Source organism: Falco cherrug, chromosome 7 (assembly GCF_023634085.1).
Source record: "Falco cherrug isolate bFalChe1 chromosome 7, bFalChe1.pri, whole genome shotgun sequence".
Taxonomy (NCBI): Eukaryota; Metazoa; Chordata; class Aves; order Falconiformes; family Falconidae; genus Falco; species Falco cherrug.
Window position 1 is genome coordinate 48923009 of NC_073703.1, and position 26369 is coordinate 48949377.

At 40.6% G+C, this 26369-nt stretch overlaps 1 protein-coding gene across 2 annotated transcripts in view; it reads left to right on the forward strand.

Annotated features, from left to right (window-relative positions):
- PAMR1 (peptidase domain containing associated with muscle regeneration 1) overlaps positions 1–26369 on the forward strand; it is a 59504-nt gene that overhangs the window by 27752 nt on the left and 5383 nt on the right. The window contains exons 6-9 of one of the 2 annotated variants that reach the window (XM_014281399.3): positions 2475–2582; positions 20670–20840; positions 23500–23712; positions 25293–25359. In XM_014281399.3, coding sequence (XP_014136874.2) covers positions 2475–2582; positions 20670–20840; positions 23500–23712; positions 25293–25359 — 559 coding nt within the window. The remainder of the gene's footprint in view (positions 1–2474; positions 2583–20669; positions 20841–23499; positions 23713–25292; positions 25360–26369) is intronic. The other variant, XM_027807969.2, reaches the window with a different exon arrangement.

The following is a 26369-nucleotide window of genomic DNA, read 5'->3' on the forward strand; positions in this document are numbered from 1 at the left end:
TCTCTGCACAGCACTGTGGAAAAGCCAAGGTCCTTGGAGCAGATTGCACAGGGCTTGCTAGAGTAATTCCCTGTGCTGCAGGTGAGAGCAGCAGCAGCACAGGCTGTGGACCAGGCTGTGGAGGTTATCTGATGTCCCCAGCACCTTAGTGGTACAACGGAGAGGACTAAAGAAGTGTCTTGTGCTCTCAGAACTGATTTGCTTCCGTTTCTGTCTTCCCTTTCTCTGAGCTCTCTGCTGCCTTACAAGTCAGCACTTGCTGAAGCAGTGGCACTGACTGCACAGAGGTCACTGGTTCAACTGCCATAAAGGTTTTGATTGATACAAAATAAGCTGCAAAGCCTATATCCCCTTTAGGAAAGGTCACTGCATGTGCAGTTATTAAAGGACAAAACCACAGAACCTGCTGTGCTGCCTGGTCTGGAAGCAGGTGTTAGGTCTCATTCCATGCCAAGTGTTAAATGGGAACCAGTAATTGGCATGAGTGACTAGAAGTGACTCAACAGAGTTCAGATGAGAAGAATGGGGGCCCAGATGGGGAGGCATCAGGGTCTCTTAGGGATTAGACATATGCTGGATCTAGTTAGTTGAAAGCTTGTTATTGAATTTCAATAACACTTTACTTTCTGTACCCCCAAGCTAGTGATCTTTGACACAACACAGGGGCTTCAATATTTGGTAGTACTGTCCCATGTTTGACTGAAGACAGGAAATCAAGACTCCTTTAAAAAGAAAAATATTTAGTGCTCTTGAGTATCAGGCATTTTAAAGGACAGTATCTAGCACTTATTCTCTTGACATGCTTACTTTATAGAATCATGAGACAAAGCTGGGGCAAGGACAAAGCTGAAAGTTCACTGTTTTCCAACCAGTCACTACAAAATACAAGTCCCTACAGGCTTTTCTGCTTCTCCTTCCCTTTCTCAGTGATATTTTACGTTCGTTGGATACAGTTGCCACATATATGTTCCTTTTAACAAGTGAATTACTGTCCTTAGTCAGACCTTGGTCTTCAATGAGACCTGGAAAATATTAATTACCCAGTCATTATGAATTGCTGTTACATCACCACATGAAACCTCCAGAGAAATATATATGTGGCATCTATATATTTCTTGTCTCTTGCCATCTGGATATAAAGACACTCAAAGATTATGCTTCAAGTGGAGTCTTTGCAAGGAAAACTGCCGATTCTGATATCTGCCATTCTGGACAGCAACAGAGAGAATGCTTTAAATGTAATAGTACACAACCTCACCATAGGTCCCCCAGGGTAGGTTGCTCATGGCTGCAAAACTCAGTGACTGGTACAAAGATTCATATTTCTGTCATAACTGAAGTAATTAGTGTATTTAGTGTGGTAGGACAAAGATGATCTTTAAATGAATTAGAATGTAGACCTTTCTAGTAATTATGTTTTCAAAGTTTAATCTGCAAGTTATCAAGCGTGCTTGGATAATTCTTTAACATGGCAAGGAATATGCTTTGTAGTCAATGTGAGCTTAAACTGAACTCAAATTCTGGTATGGATCCAGATGTGAACTTTGCTGCAGAATCTTGGTTTTTTGAGATTGACTTGAAGCAGGGCATCAGATCCTGAACACCTCAGATTTTAGAGTTACTTGAATCTTAAACAGGATCTAAATCTTGAAATTTTTGGCTCGCTTTCTGTCTGCTAAAACCTGCACTCAGTTTGAAAAATAATCTAAGTGGAAGTGATTTCTTTCTATTTTTGAAAGTAAATTGTGTCCTACTCGCTCATCTCCCCTTAAAGCAGGCGCAAAAAAAAAAAAAAAAAAAAAAGAGTGTGTGTTTAAAAAGTGTGTGTTATTGCACAGTGGAATTTGCTGATATTAAATGGCACAATTACACATTCTGATATTAATTCATGCTAATACGTACAGTTTGAAGTGTATCACTGCTAGATTTATGGTGTGCAAGTTCTTCCCCTGCATACTTACGGTCATCATGACCATTCAGAGCTTCCTGATCTTAACACCAAAGAAGTGCTCCTCAGGGCCAAAGCAACTCCCAAAGTCTGGGATGACAAGATCTGAGACCCAAAAAGCCCATCAGAACCATGGATCCCAGAACTTATCCCTAAGCTCTGGGATGAATGGCAGGAGAAATGTAGGTTGATATTAAACTGATTTAGGCTAAGCTGTAAACACTGTTGGAGTTTGCTGTAAATTAATTTTCTTCCACAAACTTTTCTTACCACTTTACTACAGTTAAAGGAAAATGGTAAAAGTGACGAATGCTGGGAAAAGAACTGCCCACCCTTATAAGATCCCCTCTCCAGTAAGTAAGAGAGAAGAGCAGAAAGCGTTTTGTCATGCATTAGGCTCTTGACTGTGTCTTCCTAACTGTTAACCAGAATACATAATTTACCCCAAGATGTAACCATCATGAGGAAAAACAGATAGGACCCCTATCCTATGAGAGACCATGAATGTCTTGCTTTTCTTTTATAGCTTGTTCTTCATCTCCATGTCTTCATGATGGAACGTGCATTCTAGACAAAAGTGGTACCTACAAATGTGCCTGTCTGGCTGGCTATACAGGGAATCGCTGTGAAAACTGTGAGTACAGACACTGTGTGTATGACCAGCCTCCAGGGTTGTCACTGATGCAGGCCATCAATTGTTAGGAGTGTCATCGATAATGTAGGTGAGGTCAGTCACAGTGCCAGAGAATGCACTGAGCTTCTCGTGGCAATTTTTAAGACATATTGCATCACATTTTATGAAGATTTCTACTGAATAGTTCTGGAGCTTTATATCTATGTGTAAAACGGTAAAACAGAATTGGAGCTGGGAAACAGCACACAAGAAGTATTTTAATGGACTAGCCTTATCAGATAAAGATATACCTGCCTGCCCTTTTCCACTGTTTGGATCAGCTCTTCTCTTCTAAAAGCACATACCCCAGCTGAGACTTGTGCTTGGTGCTCTAGCCAAGGTCAGTCCTAGGAAGTTTGTCTTCCCTCACAGCTATCTGGAAGGTAGAGTTCTGGCACCATGAGTGACAGAGACTTGTGACCAAAACGAGTGGAAAAGCAGATATTCTGTCCGTATCTGTGTTGGTGGTCCTCACTGTACATACAGGCATACACGTGGTTTTGTCTTGCCGAGTGAATTGTGAAATAACTGAGTTCAAATCAGTTCAAATCAATTGTCTGTTCTAGTAATTTAATTCTTCATGCTTGAGAAAATGTCTGTCTTCATCTAATAGGGCTTGAAAGAGCAAGAAGGGGTAAGAATTGTGCGACATATGCTATGATAAATCCCATATCATCTCTACTAGCTAAAGGAGCATTATGAAATATTTAAAGTCACTGAGCTAGAGCTCCAGCTGACCCTGGACAATTTCAGTGATACTAGTGAAATCCACTTGGGATCATATTTGACTCAAGACAGAAAGCATGGCTTACTGTGCCCTGCTGTGGCATTACTCTGGCCGTAAGGCACACAATGCCTTGCCTGCTTCCAGAGTTTTCAATTCTATGTCAGAGCAGCCAACATACACCAAACCTCACTACTTCGAAAATCTTTTCACCACATGTGCCATTGTCAGGTGTGGGTTTCTCTACTGGAATTGCTTTTACTTCATCAGGGAAGTTAAATCATAGTGACATGGTACCTCCTTGCATGGATCATTTTGAGATAAAAGACCTTTTGATTCCTACAGATCCAGAAGTAACTCATAAGACTCGGCTTTTCTCCCAGTAGACCAGAGGAGAGGTAGTTCGGCATTTTCTATAAGCCTGAAAAAGTTTTGGTTCTGAACAGCATGCTACATTCTGCCAGATTGCACAGATTCCTGGTATGTCTTCTGTAGGGAAGGGGTTGCTGAAAATTGAGGGTTCCTGACCTCAGGGCTAATGTGGCTGGCTCTTCTGCTAACAGCCTCTTGCCTGTGAGTAGCTGTTTAGCAGGTTACTTAGGGACTGGAAACTCCCAAGCTTGTTGCAACTGCTCTGTGAGATCGGTTCAGTTCCTGTCTTTAGGAAAGAGTTAAGAAAAGAACAAGATTCCTGCCTGGTTCAGAACCAACCTAAATTTCAAATTAATTAAATTTCCAGCAAACCTCAACCCTAGTTTTGGCAGGCTCTACACTACAGTGAAGGCAAGAAATGAATCTCACATTCTTTTACTAGTTTTCTTTTGTAATACTAATGTAGAAACTTCAGCCATGCAACTCACACAGGAAACAACAGACAAGCTAGTCAAAAAACGACAGGATGAGACTTCTGTCTTATTGTAAACAATGAAGGGTATAGGTAGTAACAGAATAAAAAGGAGGAGACACTTAGAAATATATACAGTAAGATTTTTAACTTGACAGCAATCCTGTAGTTTGATTTGTGAAATAACAGTTTAGATGGATAAAATACTGTTACTTTATGGTGTCTGCGGCTGTATGCTTGCCTTTTGCTTATGCTAGGAAATATTTTTTTCCAGCACCTATATTGCTGCCTTCCATGACATAGAAAAAGGTTGACTTTTTTTCTTGTACATGAATAGCAAACCTCACAGTGGGAAAACACTATGGCAAATTTCTGTTGTATGGCTTCAAAGAAGTTTTTTCTTATATATTTCATTCAGTTTTGCCAAAATGTATGCTAAGTATTTTCCAGTGTATGGGGCAAAAAAGGCAGAAAATTAAATTTTGATTTGTTTTTTAAGAGCAGAAGGAAGAACTGGAAAAAAATAGCCATGGCTGTATTTCTTTAAAAATTAGTCATGTAGTTTCCTGAACAGCATTTCTGAACATTCCTGAACAGAAATCCTGAACAGTTTAAGTGTTACAAGGAGATCATGTCATGCTCAAAATCTTTCTGTCTGTTAGGTCTTGCAGCAACAGTGCTGTCTTGTGAGGTAGAGCCAAGGGAAATACATTTATTTCTACAGAAAACAATCATAAACTGGTCACTTTTGGAATACTGAATATGACTTTCGACACTGTGAGGCTGATTCTTTCAGTCTGGTTTTCTTGGAGCAAGTCAGGCATAATCTCATTAAAGTAAACGGATTTATGTTGATGAAAAATAAGAGAGAAGAAAATTAGAGCCCCTTAAAGTTAAAAGCACGCAGAGATTTGATGCATGGTGGTGCAACAGGAGGTACCCAGGGAGGTATGAGGGCTTTAAAGAAATCCAAGGGACATGATTCAGAGGAAGGGAGACTGTGGGATTATTTTATTGAGGACTAAGTTAAGGCCAAATTAAACAAATTCAGCAATGAACATTTCATAACAGAATTAGGAATTTTCTAAGTCCCTTACCATCCCAATGCAGCTGTGTCTTTTTGTCATCAAGTTTAGTTTTTAAGATGTGGGAATCACTATTGGAATTACAGAAATCAGTTTAATCAGATAAACCACAAGAAACCTACTTTTTCCTCATTAAACTAAATTCCATCTATTTAACAGGATGATCAACATTGGTCAAGCTGCTTTCCTGGGGTAATATTAAATCCTAATTACTCCGTCAGTTACAATTTGAAATATTAATAAAATAATTAAAGGCACAGGTTGCTTATAACTAGCAGACTCTTTTCTCTACTATGGCAGCCCGGAAATTGTCTTTTTGTTTACAATTTGAGGGGCTATTATAGTGATTTAAAGGCTTCAACACCATGAAGTGAAATGCTGTTAAAATTTCAACCAGCTCTGTGTCAGGGCAAGAAATACCTTACCTAAATATGTATGATTTGACTCCAGAGACTGTGTTTTTTTTAAAAAAAACCCACCTATATGAAATTGTAAAACAAATGCTAACCATTAGGGTGATCTTTCCTTCTTTCTTCTGCCTTAAAACACAATAAAGACTTGTCCTAGACACCAGTAACAAATACCTTCTTACACATATGCATGCTCTGTTATGATGAAACAGTAAGTAGAGAAAACAAATTCCTATTTTAAATATTTGGGCTTCTTTCTGGTTTTAAACTGAATTTGCAGTATACCTGCATACCCCTCCCAGTGACCCCTTAGCCATGCTGACATGATTGAGGTCAAACTCAGACTTTTCTGTCTGACCTCTATGGATTTCAATTCAAATCCTGGAATCAGAGGCACTAAAAAAATGCCCCAAACCAGATCATCTTGTTCTCTTAGCCTGCAATACCCTGAAACACAGCAGCAACTTCCTCAAAAGATGCACGTTAGGGAAAAGGTAACAAACATCCTGGTGCTCTGCATGCTAAAAAGCATCCACTCAGATATCAGACTCAATGATTCTGTACAGCGTGACAACTACTTGTTCAACTCAAACTATGAAAGGTCTTTTCCAAAGTCTCAGTGTTGAGTTTGCTTGCTGAAGATGCAGCTGTAGAGAGATGTACTGCTGGTAACACATGGCAAATGCTCTCCTCCTCTGCTTGTCCTCCTGCTAGGACGGGGTGTTCTGACTCAGGAGTCCTCCCAGGGCTTGCTGGCCCCAGAGCAAGAGACCTTGACCTCATCCTGCCCTGAAATTTCCTGTTACCTTTATTTCAAACAAAGACAGGCGAACTAGAGTTCTTACGCAAATAAGAGGAACTTGTGCTGAATGGGGAATTCAGGGCTCAGATCCGATTTCCATTTTTATTCTGTTTCTTGCTCCTGTCTGCCAAGAAGGTTTGTTCTGCATCCTAATGAAGGGCCTAATCCAACTGAATAAGCTGTATAAACTAACTCGTTTCTGTAGCCTTTGATGTTGCTAGGGCTGGCCTTACTATGTTCCAAGAGGCCTCTGAATAGAGCTTTCAGGCCCTTCCTCACTGCTGATATAATCCTCTTCCATCCTTCTTGGCCCCATACAGCTGTGACTTGGGCTGGTTCTTGAGGACACCCTCACCCTTAACAGACTAACTGACTCATATTTAAGATAGGGAGAGAGCATTAACACTCCCCCACCCCCTGCCTTGTTCTGCTGCCGGAGAAATGAGCCCAGCTGTGAGTGCTTGGCATAGGCTAGACAGAGTTTTAATGCAGCAGAATCTACAATGAGGCACTGGGGAAAGGTTCTGGACATTAAACCTAGTTTTCTTACCTAACCGTGGACATGTAATGCAGAGTCTTCTAAGGGAATGCTTGTTTTTTTAAAAAAAATGGTCAGAAGATTCTCAGTAACAGGTTTCAAGGAGTGCCATAATTCCTGTCTATAGGTACTGGTATATATTGTGCCATTTGCAGCTCACGTGTGTTGGACCTTGCCTATGCTGCATGATTACAGTGGAGAACTTCAGGTATAGCTAAATGCCTCTGAGCCCTTTCTTGCCACTCTGGCATTGAAATCAGTCCTATTCCAGTTAGGGAAAATGTTCCAAAAAGGAATATGACTCTTAATTTCCCTATTCCTAGTTCTGCCATTGTTGGGGTTTTTTTGGTTGTTCATTGTGTTTTGCTCACCTTTTCCAATGGGAAATGGCTTATTACAGTATTTGTAAAGGGACAGAGTTTATCCCTACTTGTGTCAAGGTGGATATATCAAAGAAATGAGATTAATGCCACACTTTATCCATCACATTTCTACTGTCCTCCCTCTAGGCTTGCATGTATAGGGTGGGAAATAAGAACTCCTCCTGTTGTCAAAACCATATATACCTGGAACTGCTAAGGAGTAAAGGCTAGCGGCCATTTTTAACTACCACAATCCAAGGATTCACCTGCCTTGAGACCCACATACTAACAAAAATCAGTAACTGGAATTTGGCAGTTCTCAGGTTTTGCAGACCCATTAGGGGTTACAGGCTAAAGCTTAGACCAGCACCACCCTTTAGTGTGTCATATAGCAATCTGTAGTGTGATCACAGGCAGGATGCTCTCCGAGGTGGCTTGTTCTTCAGAACCTTCCTAGGACTCCCTCTGAGAAGTAATGTAGTGTCACTACTTGTGCCTTGAGCACTGTTACTTGGTTAAACTGCTCTTTATGGGCAAGACTGTTAAGAAGGACAGTTAGTTCAGACAGGGTGAGATAATCCTGCAGTGAAGACAGGGCCAGTGCAGTCATACAGGAAGCTTCATTGACCCACGTGTCTCTGCAAAGACAGGTAAGAGAATAGTACTGCAGTCCTCAGGGAGGTTTTTAATAAGTCACCTTCAAAGTTCAGTTCTGATGGCATAATGCCTTCTGTTGTTCTGAGCTGATCAGAAGAACATTGTGACGCTGGCTAGACGTTTGCTAGTATGTTATCCTTGCTGCCCGATACTGCCCCACAGTATACTCCTTTCCAGGAGAATCATGTGTTTATGAGGCAAGATCTGTGTTGTTTAGTGCCTAGTGTGTACGTTCAAAGGGCTTCTCTTGACATGGAGGCAGAGATTTCTGCTCCTAGTTTTCGCTTCAGTATATTTCTCGGAGGTTTCTCCCTTACTTAGAAGGATGCTGGTACTGTTCACACAGCAACTGGCAAACCATCAAATATTATGTCTGGTGCTTTAAGGTAACCTAACATCAATTTTGAGTTGTTTTAATTCACTGGGTAATAAACTAAAGCTGTCTGGCTCCTGTTACCCAAATAGCCAAGATGCCCCATAGGATGGAAACACCTACAAGAAAAGTGAGGTTGATGGCTCAGGATGGAAATTCGCACAAACATTTGAAACAATCACTAAACAACTGCTGCTTGTGAATCAGCCTGCAGAAAACTGATCCCTAGGACTTCTCTTTCCTTTTGCTTTGTCAATACAGCTGTTGGATTGGGCAAATCATGCTCTCTCTGGGAGGAAGTTGCTCATGCCATTTAGCAATGTTTGATCTCATAATGTTTTTATAGGGTTTTGAAACACCAGTGAGTAAGTGTAGCTGACAGCAAGGCTGAAAGAGACAGCACATCTGCTTTATTGACAGCTCTTCTTATCCCTTTGTTATTTTCTCAGTGTTCATTAACTAGCCATTTGTTTTTAGTTATTCCGAAAGTGAAACATGGCTGGTAAAAACCCATGGTATTCTGTCCAGAGCATAGCCCTATCATCTAAATGAATCAGAAATTATCTCTTTATCAACATAATCCATCCAAGGACTGGCCTGCCATAGGAAAAGAGGTGTATTTCTAAACCACATTAAATGGATTAATAGGGAATTTCCTCTTGCCCTACCTCAAAACAATCCTGAGCTTTTTCCTCAGTCTGCTAACATGCCTTAGAGATAAAACCATCCACATTATTCTCCCTGGTATGACTCACCATGTGGAAGGATCAATCAGTGTTGCAGAAGCACATGTTGGACCAAGCAACATGACAGGTATTCTTGGCACACTGTATGGGACAAAGAGACTTCTCCCTGACATTTAATCACTGAATCACTTAGGAGACTAAGTCTTCCTGACAGGTCTGCTCTAATGTATGGCATAAATTAGCTCTTCAGCACACAGTAACTGCATGCAGGCCAAAAAACCCAGTCTGCATCACTGGCACACTTTAGGCTTGCCCCTACCTTTTGCAAAGGTCACAGTTGGCAGTGGGCTGGTGTACAGGTAAAAAATTGTTGATGGAGATGTTTTCTGCCTCTTAGCTAGAGCTAGAAGAAATAAAAGGATGGCCCAGAGCAGATTACAGTTTTGGGGTCTCTGCCTCTAATGATTCCTTGTCCTCTTTTAAGACTACTGATACACTGCTCGTAGCTTCTGGGGGCCAAGTGTACCAACTGCATGCTCTTGCAGTGCTCTGGGGTAACCTTAAAGCTACTTCAGAAGTTTGCTGGAATAACCAGTGTGCTTAAACACTGACAGTTTAATTCTTTTCCCCCTAAAGTTCATTCAAAGGCTTTGATCCTCCTTGAGGATTTTGAACTCAAACATCTCTGAGGCAAGCTACCTTACACGCTTCCCTTTGTTGTGCTCATGGGCATGATTTCACTGTCTTACATGCTGTTTGCAGCTGATACAAGCCACTGCCAAGGCAGAATGGCCCCAGGCAGTAGGAATGACGACACAAACAACCAGGCAGTATCCCACTTGCTCTTTCTTATGGCTCCCATACTCCTCTTTGGTTTCTTCAGGAGCTCAGGAACTGCATTTCACAGCCAACCAAATTGCCCTGCTACTTCCTTAGTACTCTCCTGCTTTTTAGTTCCCTTCATTTTCTTTTTCCCTACACTCTCATCTCAACACTTGGTAATTTCCATCTCTTTTTCTTAAACAGGCAATGCCACATCTACTTTTCTGTCTGAAATCCAGCTCAGATCCCTGCAAAATACTAAATAAACTGTCAGCTATGCTAGGGTAAATCTGTATTATTAAATGGTATTTTCCTGGTACAGTTAATGCACATGCACAAACATTGTTTCAAAGCAATAAACATTTCTTTAGAGGGTCTTTTCCATCAAGCATTGCTTGACTTTGTCCCTGTTTAGCTGGAAAGCTGACATCTCCAAAATGAAACACCTCAAGATGATTTACTATCCTTTGTAATTTAGTATAATAGTGAGCGTATCAGCTTCTCTGCTGCCCTACAATCTTCCCTCTGAGCAGATAGTGCTCTCTTCTGCACTGTGATATTGTGATGTTTTCCAAGGGACACATTGGGGAACTTATTCTAAATATTAGTTCTTGCCACTGATAGAGAAAGTGAATATTAAGGATCATTAGAATTTCACTCACTCCAGTATCCCATGCACAAACAGGTCCAGTTGTATAATTAAATAGGCCATCCAAGTACCATACCGGAAAGGTTGTATCCAGAGACACAGCTTTCTAAGGGCTAAGAACAATGCTGATAAAGATCAAGTGGCTAATTGTAAGCAACAACCTCCAAATTGCCTCCGGATGAATAAATCACAGTGGGTGATCCAAGCATATTTTCACATGGATACGGTCCCATTCACAGACGCAGGGAGCTGGAAAACATCAGTGGGGAGTTCCAATTGGCTGGAAGGGAATGAAAGGATTTGGATTTCAGTAGAGATTACGTCATAGTTTTGTGTAATTATTCCTAGTGCAAAGCAAAGAGGCCCAGAGAGAAGAACTGGAAATCTACTATCTCTGGTCCTTGGGACTGGCTGATCAACTGCTCTTGTTATGATTTCCTTTGGTATTTCCAGGATTAATGTGAGGACTGGCAAAAAGCAACAATGCAAAGAGATTTGAACTTCTAAGACTCTTTCATGGGGGATAAATTAAGGCCAAAAATCTTTATGTTGAATTCTCTGTCGCAGCATTTCTGCATGAGCTGTGGCTGCAGCTGGGGATGGAGCTGGGAGAATGTGTCCTGGGGCATCACAAGAGGCATGAAGGAGGGTGGGGAGTTTCCTTTCTTTTGAAACACAAGTGAGGGCAGAGATGGTTTATCCAAAATCCTCCCTTTCTAGCAACTTGAATGGAAGCTATTGCAATGCAGGGAGGTGCTTTTGGGGAATAATCCTTGTTACCCCTGCAGGACTTGTATTTGATACTAAAGGCCAGTTCCTAAGTGACATTTAGGCACCTATTTGCTCTTTTAGCTACTGAAATCAAAACGTGGGTGCCTTTGTGGAGCTGGCTGTTAGTATCTTAGCCTTGCCAAATAAAGTGCCTGTGATAACGTAGAGGCTGGAGGTACCTCTGAGACCATCACCTAAAGCCTCACCCACTTTTTGCTGAGTCTGTGGTGACAGGCATGATCAAGCAGAGCAGTGGTGCTTGGGTGTGTGGCTGTAGCTGTTCAGAGCATCCTCATTCTTTGAGGTCCAAGAGTTTCCTTATTCCAGAAAACACTGCTACCACTGTGAACACCTTTTTATCACAGTGGTTTCCTTGCCCTTTCCTGTACCGAATCTGCTGCAGTGTTTGCATGTATTTGTTCTCTGCTTTGAGAGTCTTGCTTTAAAAAAAAATAATTTGCCACCTAAACCTTAGGACTCTTATCTTTCCTTGCTCACCTCCTTCTAATTTCTGGTTGTAAAAGTTGCAACAACACTCTTTTTTTTCACCTAAAATGCAAAGCCTGCCAGCTCCAAAAAGTAAAAGTTCTAAAGAGCAACAAAGAAGACAAGCAAGCATGCTAGACATCACCATCCCCCTCAGACATGGCCCGTGTGAACACACACCACCCCTGGAAAGCATTTCATTCAGGGAGTCCTGACCAAGGCCACCTGTCCTCTGGAGCGGTTCAGCTCCCAGCAGTCTGCTCCTGCTGTGGGGGAGAATGATGATCACATAGGAAAGCTAATGACATCAAGCCGCTCCTGCTCTTGTTCCAGCTCTTGCCAGGGTCTGGAGAAGAACAGCTGGGCAGCATGCTTGTCAGTGTGTTGCTTCCTAGTCAGCAGTGCTTTCCAGTGTAGGAGAGGTGGGAAGAAAGTTAATGTCCTTACGGTGGATCCCACAGTATTTGCTGCCATTTATTCAGGAAAGCTTGAGCTGAGAGGTGATCTCGAGAGCAGCATCAGAAGATGTCAGGCTCTTTTCTGAGCTTAAGTGCCATCACTGTGAATTTTGCTCCTTGTAGGAAAAAGGCCTGTGCTGAAATGATTGCAGCCTCAGGAAAAGTGTCAGCAGTGTCACAGGGAGGATGCTCCCACTACTACTTACACGGCTTGCTCTATGAGGCGTTGCAGGGCCTCATGAATCCAGTGTTGCTATCAGCAGGCTTATGATGTGCCCATGATCCCAGCATGCAGATAATCTTGAAGGCAGACAGGAGCCAGACAAGAATGCTGGGACTCATAAAGCAGAAGCCTGGAGTCAGAGCTCCTGCCCTGTAGTGTGTGTGACCTGACACATTGAGGTCTGGCAGCCCTGGGCAGAGGAGAGTGCAGAGCCACGTTGCCTCAGGATGGCGGGATGGCCTGATGCCTCCCGATGCTGGCAGGCTATTTCATCAAATCCATTGTCAAACTCATATGTTTGCTTGAAAGCCCTGCTCACTGCTTATGAAAAGGAATAAAAAAGCAGTTCTGCTGAGCACTCTGAGTCACGGCCTCCAGAAATCCCTTACCTCATTCCCTCCTTGAGGACACAGCCATTCCAAAAATGTTCTGACAGCCAATGTCCTTATGCTTTTGGCTAAAGTTAGCCTCTGTGGGTTTATGTGTTAGGCATTAACCATCTCTGGGCAGCTATGCCAAGCTGCAGAGGGATGATGTCTCAGGAGAGCCATCTGAGTCCTCCCCCATGTCAGTTCTTTTCTGCCAGCAAACCCTGTGAGAACCTGGGGTGTCCTCACCTTGTGGGTGCACGCTGGGGAGAGAAGGGATGAGTGTAGGAATAAATGGTATCAGAGATTTGCATGGGCTGACATAGTCATGGGCCAAGATTAGGAAATAAGGTCTGAGTGAAGACAACAAATTCTGTTAAGTCTGAATTCAGAAAAGCTCTTTACTCACAGGACCTTGCAAAGGGTTTCACAATACCCAGCAGTAACTGCTAAGCTGTTCATTGCTGGTTCCCCCCTTAACTCCTGTGTTTTGCCCGTATGGCTCCACCATTTTTGTACAAAACATTGCTGCTGAGAATAATGTGTGGATTACATAATGGTATAATTATTTAATGCTGATTTCTGCACAAAGCTGGGTCAGTTTAGAAGTAAACATAGTAAGAATATTAGGAGATAACAGTACTGTTCCTAGCTCTGCTGTTCACTTGCTGTTTGCCTTCAGCTAAATCACTTGGTGTCTCCATGCTATAGCTTCCTCAGCAGTAAGACGCAGACAGAACTAATTTTATAAAACCTTTGGAAATACAGAGATTATAAACTTTAAGAACTGTTATATAATGATACTTAGGTAGTCATGTAATAAGACTTCCCCTCAAAACAAAAGTTAAACCAAGAAAAATAATTTGATCAAATCAGAGACTGGCAGGCCAAAAGTCAGAGGTAATGGGATTTACCACTACTGACTTCAGCAGGCTTGACCATAGGCAGTGACTGCATATCAGTGAGCTACATGAAGTGTATGTCAGTAGAGCCAGCTGGGAGTTTTCTGTTAGAATGGTTTCATAGCAGTAAATTTTCAATGAAATTTATATTTTCTGCTGGATTTTTTTTAAGTTATTGTTTCCTTAATCAGAGAGAAAAACCAATCACTTCCACATATTCTGCATGTCATGCTCCCTCCAGCAACAATAATTTGGAGCTGTGCTTTCTGGGGTTTACAGGTTCTCTGGCTCCAGAGCACTTGCCAGCCACTGCTGTGGGGCCAGGAAACCTCAAAGCTCAGGATCCAAAATCCTGATGCTGAGGTTCCCTGCACAGCATCCCTCTGGCTCAGGGCCTGCTGCGGCCTTTAGCAGTATGCTGGATCATGATAGCATTTGCTGAAGGAAAGAATGTCATTTAGGCATTCTCCTGAAAAAAAGTCCTCTTTCTGAGGATAGCTATTTAAATTTCTTCAGTTTCAGTCTCTATCAGGCTTTCTCTGACAGTCATTAGACTGGTTTGGTTAGGATGGTGGCACCCGGGGCCCAAAGCAAGTTCATAGCTCACTGTCTCGCTGAAGAAGACATATGCTAGGATGCATAACAGCAGAAGCTGCTCTACTCCCCTACTTGTTACCAAGTGCAGTTTCTGTGGCCATTTTCAGTGTTTGGCCTTCACTAAGCATGCCAGCACACCTTATGCAAAAGCAATATTACAAGTACATAGAAAAATGTTCCCCAGAGCCACTACTAGATGGTCAAAATGTGCTATATACATTAGCACAGGTCAGCCTGAAAGCCAGACTCTGACCTGGGAATATGCAACAAGATAAATGTCTTTAGAAGTAGCAGTATTAAAAAAAACTGTAGCAAATTAAGAACAAAACTCCATACAATTACAAGAGCTTACACCTAATATTTCAGGGGGGACAAAAATGGAAATGTAAACCTTTTATCAGTACCAGCAATGAGAAATGACATTTATTTTAGGAATGTAATATATTATTGAAAGGTTGTGCAGAATTTAGAGATAATGTATGATATGTGTGAGGGGGTTTATATTATTTAACAAGGAAGTGGGTGAGAGGAAGGCAGCAGAAAAAAACGGTGTTCATTTAATAAAGGGACCCTGGGACAAAAGCAAATGATAATTCCATCAGGCAGGATGTGAAGGACATTGAAGAGAGAAAAATGTAGCTCAAGAGATCATCTAATTTATCTCAGTGGTGATAAAATGAGCATGAAAACTATTTCTAAATGGCAGATAATTCAGATCTGAGGAATATCTCTTACATATAATTTAAAAGGGAGAGGAATTTGCACCGTTATTATTAATAATGGAACATTTTACTTAAAAATTCAGGAACTTACTGTTCCTCTAGTCTAGTTTTTCTCAGATTGCAGAAAGTTTTCTGTGAAACTTGGAGCCATTTTAATGTTTCATCTGGGACAGAAGTATTGTTTTCTTTTTTCCGAGACACCAAAGTAAGAGGCAAGAAGGGTACCAAGTTTTATCGGGAATCTGTGAGTTATATAGACACTTGCAGCAAGTCTGTTTTTTATTCTCTCCCTAACAACTAGGCTGTCATGACTGAGCATTTCTGCCAGAGGTGTCTGTAGCCACCTTGTCTTATACCTTCCTACTTTGCTTTCTTATGAACTGTACCAGGCCAAAACTCACCTCAGACCCTAAAGTGACAAGGGTTACCTATATGCCTGTATGGATTAATTGTGGAACTTCCCAGGAACATGTTGTGTAGTAAAATATGGAAAAATTAAACCAAGAAAACCTCGCAGCTCATAATGGGCTTGCTAGTGCCACCCTGTTCTCTCCAAAGTCTGTTCAAAGCTTCAATTTTCAAATGTTGAGATGTATCATTTCCACTTACATAGAATCATAGTCATAGAATGGTTTGGCTTCAAAGAGACCTTAAAGATCATCTAGTTCCAACGCCTTCCACTAGACCAGGTTTCTCAAAGCCCCATCCAACCTGGCCTTTCTTCCTATTACGCCTTTCAAATATTTGGCAAGGAGACTTTTGTATAGGTTTTCTTGAGTAAGAATTCTCCCATTCTGAATTTTATCTTGCCTGAATATATCTCTTCATCTTCCTTTAAGCATTTTACAGTATCCTTTCTGGTTTTAGCTTTTAGATTATTGTAGGTTTTAGCTTTTGCATAACCAGGGTGGTCATTCTTAGCTCTTAGTCACTCTCAAGATTGCATTCCCCTAACATTAGTTTCACCTTTCTCTGAAATCGCTCCAGTTTTCCTATTGTTTTCTAGATATAAATTCACCAGAATCTTTATAGGTGTGACGACATCATAGCATGAAGATTGGGAGTCTCTGGGTTGCTCATATTTTTTTGGGCAGACCTTGAATAAATGTCTTTCATATTTAGCTGTCCATTACCATCACACGGTAGAATTTGCAGCCACCTAATCCGTTTTCTGAGTTCCTGGTAGCTTTGGTCTTCTGTTTGTGGAGGGAAAGGTGCAGAGACCGAGCACTGCAACCTGAAATCCTGACACTCTTGGTTTCATTTTGGCAAGGTTGTCTCAAACTTTATAGTTTGGGGTGAGCATACTGACTCATGGTACATTTCACATGTAATTCTGTCTGAAGCTCTCTACCTTGTCTTTTGCTTCTTTTTCTGCCTGCTTTGCAAAGTGCATTGATTGAAAAGGTAAGGTATTAATCTCACGAAAAGCTGGGCAGTGACTGCTGTTCAGAGGGCATTGCACTAACACTAGGGAAATGTTGATAAGGCCTTTAAGTAGGATAAGACCTGTGGATGCCAATTCTTTCTTTAACCACTACTGTGTCAGTAAGAAAGTCCTCCCATGGGTTATAAAGTCAGATATTCCTACTCCTTCCTCTCTCATTTTGCCATGGACAAGTAATGGTATAGCCAAACACAGCACAAATGACATGTGTCTAAGACACCTTGAAGGTAGGAAGCCAGACTGACAGGGCAGTAGGAATCATTTATTTCATATGGAGCAGAGCAGTCTAGCTAGTGGCCTAGGAATGGTTCAAGCTCGTGGAGTGCTCCTGGCCAGTCTATGACCTGCTTCCCAAGGAAGTGTTGTCCAACAGCTCACAGACCAGTCCCTACTCTAGCAGTCAGGCTAGACCAGGCACAGGTATAGCTCGGTGTGGATACAAGGTGGTATGGGGATGGCTGTGGGTGGGTGAGGGCTGTGAAGGGGATCCAGCCCACATGACTCTGAAAGCTGGACTGTCCAGAGGAGGACTGACACTCAGAAATACCCAACAGATGGCAGGATCAGGCCCATCATGCCTAGGCAAGGGAAACTGAGATCATATCAAATGTCTTAGAGAGCTGAGAAACTGAAGGGAATTGGGTCAGCTCAGGTGGCTGGATTTTATGGCTAGTATGTTTATCCAGAGGGTAAGGGGGCAGAACTAGGAATGAATGACATTTACAAAATGTTCTTTTCCCTTCTTTTTGAATTCTGAGAAACCTCTATTGGAGAGTTGGATATAGTCTTACACCAGGAGAGAATGTTGAAAGGCTTCAGTAAAATACCTCAAACAAAGGAGGCTGTCCTAAAATTCAATGGAATATACTGCACGTTCTGAAAGATGTAAGAACCAGTCAGATTCACAATCCTGATGGGAAGCTATCCACAAAAAGATGAGAGAGAATTGGTTGAAGCACACAGAGACTAGCATTCCCTTCACAGTAACTGTTCAAAACTCCATTGCCTGAGGTGTTCACAAGTAATGGGAAAAGGTGCAGAAGAGCTTCCTGAAGCATATTAGGTGAAAAGGACAAAAGGCAAGTCAAACTGAAGAGCAAAAAAGCTATAGAGCTCAAACCAAAGCAGTAGAGGCAGGTACTAGAGTAACCGTATGTGATTTTTGGGCTAGATGATACATCTGAAAACAGAGAGCTCAGCTGTGGTACTGAGAGGCAGGGAACATCTATCTAAAGATTCAAGCCCACATTTAATTTGTAGAGAGAAAGAATGAAGTTACAAAATCTTCCAAAGAAAAAATGAAATGAGTGGCTGTGCCTCCAGTGGCAAAGTTTAAAGAACAGGACAGACCATGAGGGAAGATCCCGTGTAACAAGAGAACAAGCAACCAGTAGATAAAGGCGTGGGTAACAAAAGGGACACGTCTATTAATAATACTTGGTTGTTTTGCCATCAGAGAAACAGCATGGTGACTCTGTGACACAAGTGGGTATGAGCTAATGTTTCTAACATCCCTGTGAGGAAAGGGGTGCTCCCATTTGTTAGATACAGCAGATGAAGCAACTTACCCATGGCCGTAGTTTCATAGCTATGATTAGATCTCATGACCTTCTGCCTCCATATCCTCTACTCTAGGCCATAGTTCCAGTACTAAAGGAATCTGTCCACGAAACACTGAATCTACATCATAAATAAAACCGGAGTTATTCCAGCTGGGTCACACTAAGATACAGAATCTAGAGAAAGTCTGGCAACCACAGCAAATCAAAAGGACTAGAAACTAAATATCTTAATCACTTAGGAGACTGAAGAAGAATGAATACTTACAGTTTGTGGAAAAAAAAGTAAGGGTATCTTGGTGACATTTTTTCCATGATGGATCTAGAACACAAAAGCACCAAAACATTTGTTCTGCAGAACTGAACTGGACCACAAGCAAAACACAAAACCTGTATTTATGGTAAAAAGGAGAACACTGAGTGGTGCATAGATGTTTATAGTCATCTTTTCTCATTTGACAAGCTGAGTGTGACTTTACATTGGAAGAGAAATATAAATGTAGTGAAATGAATTGCTATTGAAAGAAAGCTATGGAGGGAGTGGCTGTGAATACAAAGAACATGACTGGGAAGACAAGTGTTCTGAGAATTTAAAACACCTAGAAAATCTATGCTCCCATTATTTCTCTTTCACTAATGTATGGGTTTGTGTATATACATATGCACCTATAAATACATGTATATGTATGCGTGCCTATATTTCACATGAGAATTGTGAAGAGCTATGAATGAATCTTGTTGAATTTTTATCTTTATTTTTTCACTAAAGATGACACTGATGCGGAACACTTGCAGCCAAGAGGAGATGTTGAGCTCCCCTAACTGGATGCGTTTTGATGTGGAGCAGAGAGTCTGGGCCCTCCTATAATGCTTAAATGTTAGACAGTTTATTCCAAGACTTGTGCTTACTAGTGCACAAATTATTCTGCCAACTCATTGTTTGATGTTTGTAGTAATTTGTAAACGGAGGGGAATTTCTGTGGAGACTTGTTCTTGCAAATGCTGCTACTTTAAGACTGTTGCTCAAGAATTTCTTCCTTATGTCAATAATTGGATGGTGCACAATCCATATAAATAGATGCATTCATGTATGTTCTGTTCAAGGATTACAGGATGAGGCCTTAGAAAAGTTTTTCCTCTGGAAGTGGAAGGACAAAAATTTGGCTGTAGGTTAGTATGCCCCTAGCAACAAGGCAAAACAGAAAAAGCCAAATTCTAAAAGCATAAATTAGGGATGATCTCTTTAGCATTCATCTATCTTCAGTGGAGTACCACAGCTCCCAGGTAAAAACCCTATACACCTATCTAAATCTTGCACTGAATCCTTTCCGATACAGGTTTTCCACAATGAATGGCCAGGCAAAGCCAGAGACACACAGAGAGATGGGTAACGGTGTAGACGCTAAAAACTGTTTCTCCTACATTGTTGTAATATCTACATAAAGAATGCATATAATTTCTACATAGTCTTAAAAAGTGACTTGGAGAAAGTGAATAGGGCATGGATGTTTTCTGTCTTTCGTAACAGAGAAAGCAGAGCATCAAACAAAATTATCAGGTGGCAGGCTAGAAACCAAACCAAATAAAGCAGTGTATTTTTCATATAAAACAGTCTGTAGAACTCATTGCCACAGGACGTTGTGAACACCAAGTATGTAGCTGAGTTTAGTCAGTACTCAGACAAATTAATTAAAAAAAAAAAAAATCACCAGGGTATGTTATACTAAACATACCATTGTAGTCAGGTAGTCCTTGACCCCAGGTTACTGAATGCTGCCAGAATATGCCAGGAAAGTATTCTATATGCTTGCTCTGTTTTTATATTCCTTCCATCAAATCTACTATTTACCACTGTTGAAGACAGGTTTCTGTGCTGGATGGACCTTTGTTCTGATGTAGTATGGCTGGTTTGATACCAGATTTTCTTGCTTATGGTGTTTAATCTAATATTTACTACTTGCAGTAGTTAAACAGACCATTGTCTGTAAGCATTTTCCCAATAGAGCAAACCCTGTGGAAAGGGTAAATATCACAGTTTGGTAAATATCAGGGTTCCTTTTTAATGTCATTATGATAACATTTTATCTACACAGATAATGATGCTTTAATATTTCTATTAAGGTTATCTGAATAATTATATAAAAATGGAAAGAAGAATTTGAAATAAAAAATTAAAAGCCTTAAGGCTTTTAAGGGTCTAAATTTTTTCTTGACCAAGCATGGTAGTTAACTCAAAACCCCTGTTAAGATGGTGAGTGCTTCAAATACTAACAATTAGAGCAAATGAACCCTAAGGATACAAACACTTATGCACATGATCACATTTCTGAGTAATCCCATTGAAATGAATGGATCTAGATATGTTTTGAAAAAGTGGCATATATGTAAGTGTGCATAGAACTGACATCTATACAACTTTCTAAAGATCAGCATATACCTGTCTTGTCATTTTGACTCCTGTGCCCATTTTAATTGGTTTTTCAATGTTCTAAATAAAGAATTATCCTAACACAGTCCTGTTTTTGTAATAAAGTGGATTTTTTTGAAATATCTGAACTGTCAGTGGTGATGTGTAGGACTCCAGGTGCTCCCGCTCATGGTATTGTGGAAGGAGATGACTTTAAATACGGGGCCCAGGTTTACTTCAAGTGCAACGCAGGTTACAGCTTAAAAGGCAGCCGTGTTGCCTACTGTCAGCTTGATGGGATTTGGTCAACACAGCATCCTGAATGTGGTAAGGTCACTTTAAGTTTTGATTGTTATCAAATATTTTGGCCAATGTATTCACATGAAACTAGAATATCTAAATCTCACTTGAATTTTGGTAGATCCATGGCTTAACATGATGTTCTTTTATCTTCCTGTCTTCAAGAAGCAGTAGGGATTCTTATTTTATTCTGCTGGAGCCCAAGCTTGCAAGACTTACTTGTATAAAGATCTGATTGAAACATCAAATTACTGAAAAATAATTTCCTCAAAGACTTCAGGCGTATATCCTTCTCACACAGAGACAAAATGTCTGACCAAAACCAAGTGAGGGACATAGTGCAACAATGTATAGCTACTTCCAGCACTATGTACCTGATACCTTCTCTGCACAAGTCTGGTGCACGCTGTGGCAGTGATTAGGGGCTTACTGCATGAAGACTAATTTCAACAGAATTCCCATGCTAGAGAAAAATTGATGAAAGAGAAACTTCCATTCATTCTGGCTGTGCAAGTTGGCATGCCTACCATTCAAATTCCAAGCCCCTTCTTCTCATCTAAAGAGACTTTTTATTTAGTTAGTTGTTTTGTATTGCACAATTTTATTTCCATATTCCAGAATATTTTTTATCAATTGGAAAGTTCTTTTACAAGTGTATTGTGGCAAAAAATGTACGGGGGACGGGGACGGGAGGGGTGGGAGGGGGCAGGGCAGTGTTGTGAAACAGCAGTATATAATTTCATCTGAAAGAGGAAGGAATAGGCATTCTGTCTGGAGAGAATGTCTCCAGTTGCAGTAAATGTAATATCAGGATTGTGATGAGTCCCTGCTCCATGATGTCCCTGGCTAAAGATCTGTCTCTAAACTTGACTGTTACTGAAGTGCTAGATGGTGTAATTTGGGTCTCTCCTTCCCAGATGTTTTCTCTTTGTTTTTAATACATGAAAAAAGCTATAACCCTGAGTTTGGGAACAAGAGAATTTCTGTTGAAGTTACTAATAGGCAGAGAATGAAATAAGAGAAGGCTTCGTTAACTTACTTGGTCAAGCTTAGGCACATTTTGAAACATGGACTCTGCTCATCGGATGATGCCTGTAGGCTAGATAGCAGTACAGAAAGCAACTTGCAAATAAAGCATTGTACTGTGGGTGATTCCCTCTAGTCTTTACCTGCTATCAAGTTATCAGTCACTTGTGGTTCACAAGTTAGAGAGCTTGTAAGGTACAGAAAAGAAAAATGGAGCCAATTTAAAAGAAGACAGGACTCTGCTTCTCCCGTCCTCCTGGCTGAGGGGAAGTTCAGATGTCTTCTTTATTTACTGAATATGACTCACATGGAAAAGTATTTAAGTACATATATAACCTTCAGCATATGGTAAAATCCAGTGTTGTTGAAGAAAGCACTGAAATGTATGCCTAGCTTGAATTATATACTCAGTGTTAAAAACATGCCCTTCATTGAACTTGTACTGTTACAGTTAGCTGTGTGCTTACATGCTTTGCTGAGCTTGGCTCTGTCTGGTGACATGAGGATATGGCAACAGGACAGGGCCATACCTCTGCACTGTTACTGTGCTGATTTCACAGGGATTTAGATAAATGTTTAAGTGCTTTGTTATTGTTGGTGCTTTTCAGAAGTGAAGCTTCATCCCAGTCTGAAGCAATGACATGAAGAGGTCATTTCTGGTCACTTGATATGTCTTAGTTTCTCAGCCTTGCATAAGCAGAGCAGCACCAACACTAGCTGTCTAAACTAGATGTTCACTGGTTATCATGCAATGAGACACCAGGCAGAGGAATTAAACAGAATTCCATGATACTATCAGCCTGACAAGAAAACTGAGATGAAATCCAAAGGAAAAAAAAGTACCTTTTCAGCTGCTAAATAAAGAAGGCAGAAGGGTTAAAAACACAGGGGAAACCATTTATTACCATCACATAGGGAGTACTGTCGTCCTGATTTATGCCAAAAGTTAAAGTTTATTGAGAGAAAAAACCACAACAAATAAAAAGAAGGGGAAAATATCGGGAAGGAGGAAGTAGAAGGGGTTCTGTAGGCAGAATCTAGCATTAGTAATCTTTCTATAGTAAATTTTTAGTATATATATATATATATATATGTTCCCCTTGATTTCCTGTATTTCCCTGGGTTATTGAGATCTCTCTTTCAATGCTAAGAAGCCAAAATGCAACCAAACATAAAAGTAAAATTAAGTAGTCACATAAAAGTAAAATTAAGTAGTCTAGTTTTGTTATCCAAATCCAGTGAAGAAATGGGAAAATGGGAAAGGAATACCAAGGGCCTGTTTCCTGCAAATAGTTTAAGTGCATCCTTTTATGATCTTGAAGTAGCCCTGTTAATGTTAATGAGACATTAACATCATGTAAAGTCAAGGTTCTGTTTCAGGCTTGTCAGCTACATTTTAAGGTCTTTCTAACAATTTGAGAATCTTATGCTTTCAGTGAAGATTAAAGTGTGTGTTATAAGCAGATATCTGTATATTATCACTTCTTTCTTTAATATTTGATCTTTTAGAAGACAGATCCCAGACAGGTCTTGAAAAGGGAAATTTCACAAAGTGTAGATTGTGTAGTAACATCTGAATGAAATGCCAAGCAATCTGATGGGTGAAAATAATGCTGTGAACCTGATAAAATGGTTACTATTTTTTCCCCCCTATCATTAGTTCTAGATGAAAAAAACTGCTCAGATCCTGGTGGCCCACTCAATGGCTACAGAAGAGTAGTAGAAGACACTGGGCTCTTGAATGGACGCTATGCAAAAATTGGCACAGTCATTGCTTTCTTTTGTAACAACTCGTATGTTCTTAGTGGGAATGAACAGAGGACCTGCCAAGACGATGGAGAATGGTCAGGGAAGCAGCCCATCTGCATTAAAGGTAGTTTATGTTCTTTTATTACCGCAACTCACAAAAGTTGCTGTGGTTTTACTGGAATTTGTTTTATATAATTTACACTCACCAATTATTTTTGCTAAGAATAAGCCATCTGACTGACACCTGATACTGAGATTTTTAGTTTGCCAGCTCTACTGGCTGTTAAAGTCAGCTAGAGAAGATGTCAGTGATTCCAGAAGATGTTTCCATCTTTAAACATGGAAAGAAATGTGCCCTAAGACCCCTATTACCCTCGTTCTATGATCAAACCTGCATAAGGTCAAAATCAAAGAAGATCAGGAGGGAATTGAAATAGAAGGAAATAATTGTCTCATCAGAGTTGCTGTCATAGGGCCCAGCTGTCCTCTCACAATCATTTTAAATCAGGGACCAGTCATGAGTGTAAAAGACCAAACCTGTAGATTGCAGCCTTGAAGGTTTGGTTCAGAAAACCACTTGAGGACATGCCTAAACTATCTGTATTCATCAAAACACTGAAACACATCTTTAAATCCTTTGCTATAAAGGGAATTACGCTGTTGACCTGGAGCTACTCTAAGTGTGTCTGAAACCCTGAATGGATGAATGAATTTGGGCTGGGGAACTGCCAAATTCATTTTCCCAAAGCAATTGTTTGACATATATTTTAATGGATTTTTTTTTTAATTGAAGTAATGATAATATAAGGAAATATGTCTGTCCCCTGGGAATTTGCTTTATTCTGTTATTTTAGATGTAAGTACTCTCTTCCTGAAGCACATAATCACCTGTGAAAGCATCTTTATTGATGATAATTTCTGGAGAGCATCTTTATCGATGTTAATTTTGATAGTGACATAAAGGTCATCACAAAGAACTAGATATTGTTAAATTCCACAGAATACAAGTGCTCAGGCATACAGATAAAATCCATCCTGCAAGATTCCTTTTTTCCCACTGTGTGCAGCAGGAAGGAGATCCTGGCTGAATTATTTGAACTGATAAAGCTTGCTTAAAGTAAATAAACTGAATATGCAAAATCAGAAGTCCTGGATCTCCCTTCTTTTATTTTATGCATATTCAGGTAACTCTGAGATGTTCCTTTGAATCAGTCTCCAGCTCCTTCCATGGGTGCACAACCAAACAGACTCTCAGAAGTCTGTAACATCCTGCAGCCCTTCTCTGTATGCTGAGTCCTGGGGATTAGCTGTGTGTGGCTACACAGATTGAAATTAAGTATTTTTTATATAGTTCCATTATTGCAAAAGTTTGCTCAGATTCCAAACCATCAGCTGCAGTAGTGTAAACTGGCATTCAGATACAATGATGGACAAATCTTCATCCATGGCTGAGAGTGCCAGTGCAGAAGATGATCAGTTGCTTCCACCATTGTAAATGGGATAAATCTGGAGATCTGTGTGGAAGCATTTTTCCAAGGCTTTAGGTTTTAGGGCCTATCTTTATTTTAATGCACCTAACTTACTGCCTCTTTTCTTAATCCAGTCCACTATAGCTAGTGAGAGGAAAAAGTAGAAATGTATATGAACCATAACACTTGAGCTGTGAATGTGGAAAAGTACTGTGCAACATTATATTTTTTCTAGCCTGCAGAGAGCCAAAGATCTCTGACCTGGTGAGACAGAAAGTGCTTCCAATGCAGGTTCAGTCAAGGTGAGAATGCAATATCTCAACTACAGTTTAAAGAAAAAATGTGATTGCTTTTCCCCTCCTCTCCTTTCCACCCTGTGTGTTTAGCCTGCCTGAGCAGCCGTTCCTGCGACTCCACTGATAACTGAGCAATGAGAGCTGCTGGAAGAGGAGGTCTGATTAAGCATAGGCTGGCAAGCTGCTGGAGGCATCCAGGAAGAAATGCACAGTTAGATATGTCCAAACTATCAGATGATGCCAGAATTAGGCTTGCAAGCTTGTGATAGGCTATGAGAACAGTTCCTTGGGGCTAATGATATCTTAAAATAAACACGTGCTTTCGTAGTGAAGAAATGAGTAGGGAGAGCACAAGGAGAGAAGGGGGTATAGCAATGTAATCTGCTCACATTAAGTTTCACCATCCAAAGCAACATAGCACAATCGATATAAAGTTGTGTTTGGGGTGGGCATGGGGGAAAGAAGGAAGTAGAATAGGAGGGGAGGAGGGAATGAAAGATCACACCCCGTCTGGGCTTACCCTTCTGCTGATTTCTTGAAATAAACCAAATCTGAATTAGTTATGCTGCAATGTTCAGGTTCATTTTTGTCCAAGTAGTAATTTCTGATTTCAGATTTTTTTTTTTTTTTTGCAGTACATCATTCATTTATTTTTAGATGCAGTGCAAGAGCAGTCCTCGTCTTTTTTCTTAAGAACCACCATACCAGGTCAGAATAAAAGTCCAACTCAAGCCATATCCTGTCTATGGCAATGCCCAGTAGCAGACACCTAGAGAAGACTATAGGATCAGGGCAAGCACGTACATCCCAAATACTCTCCCACTCTCCAGCTCTGTGGTGTGTGATTGTAGAGATGGCCCTGAGAAGCCATCAGGAGACCTTAGTAGCCATCAAGGGATTTTTCTTGCTTAAATTTCTCAATTTACTTTTGAACACACATCTTTTTATGCTAAATATTTCAGATAGCTATATGAAAGTGCATACATGCCTCCACCTCCATAGCAGCATGATGGCAT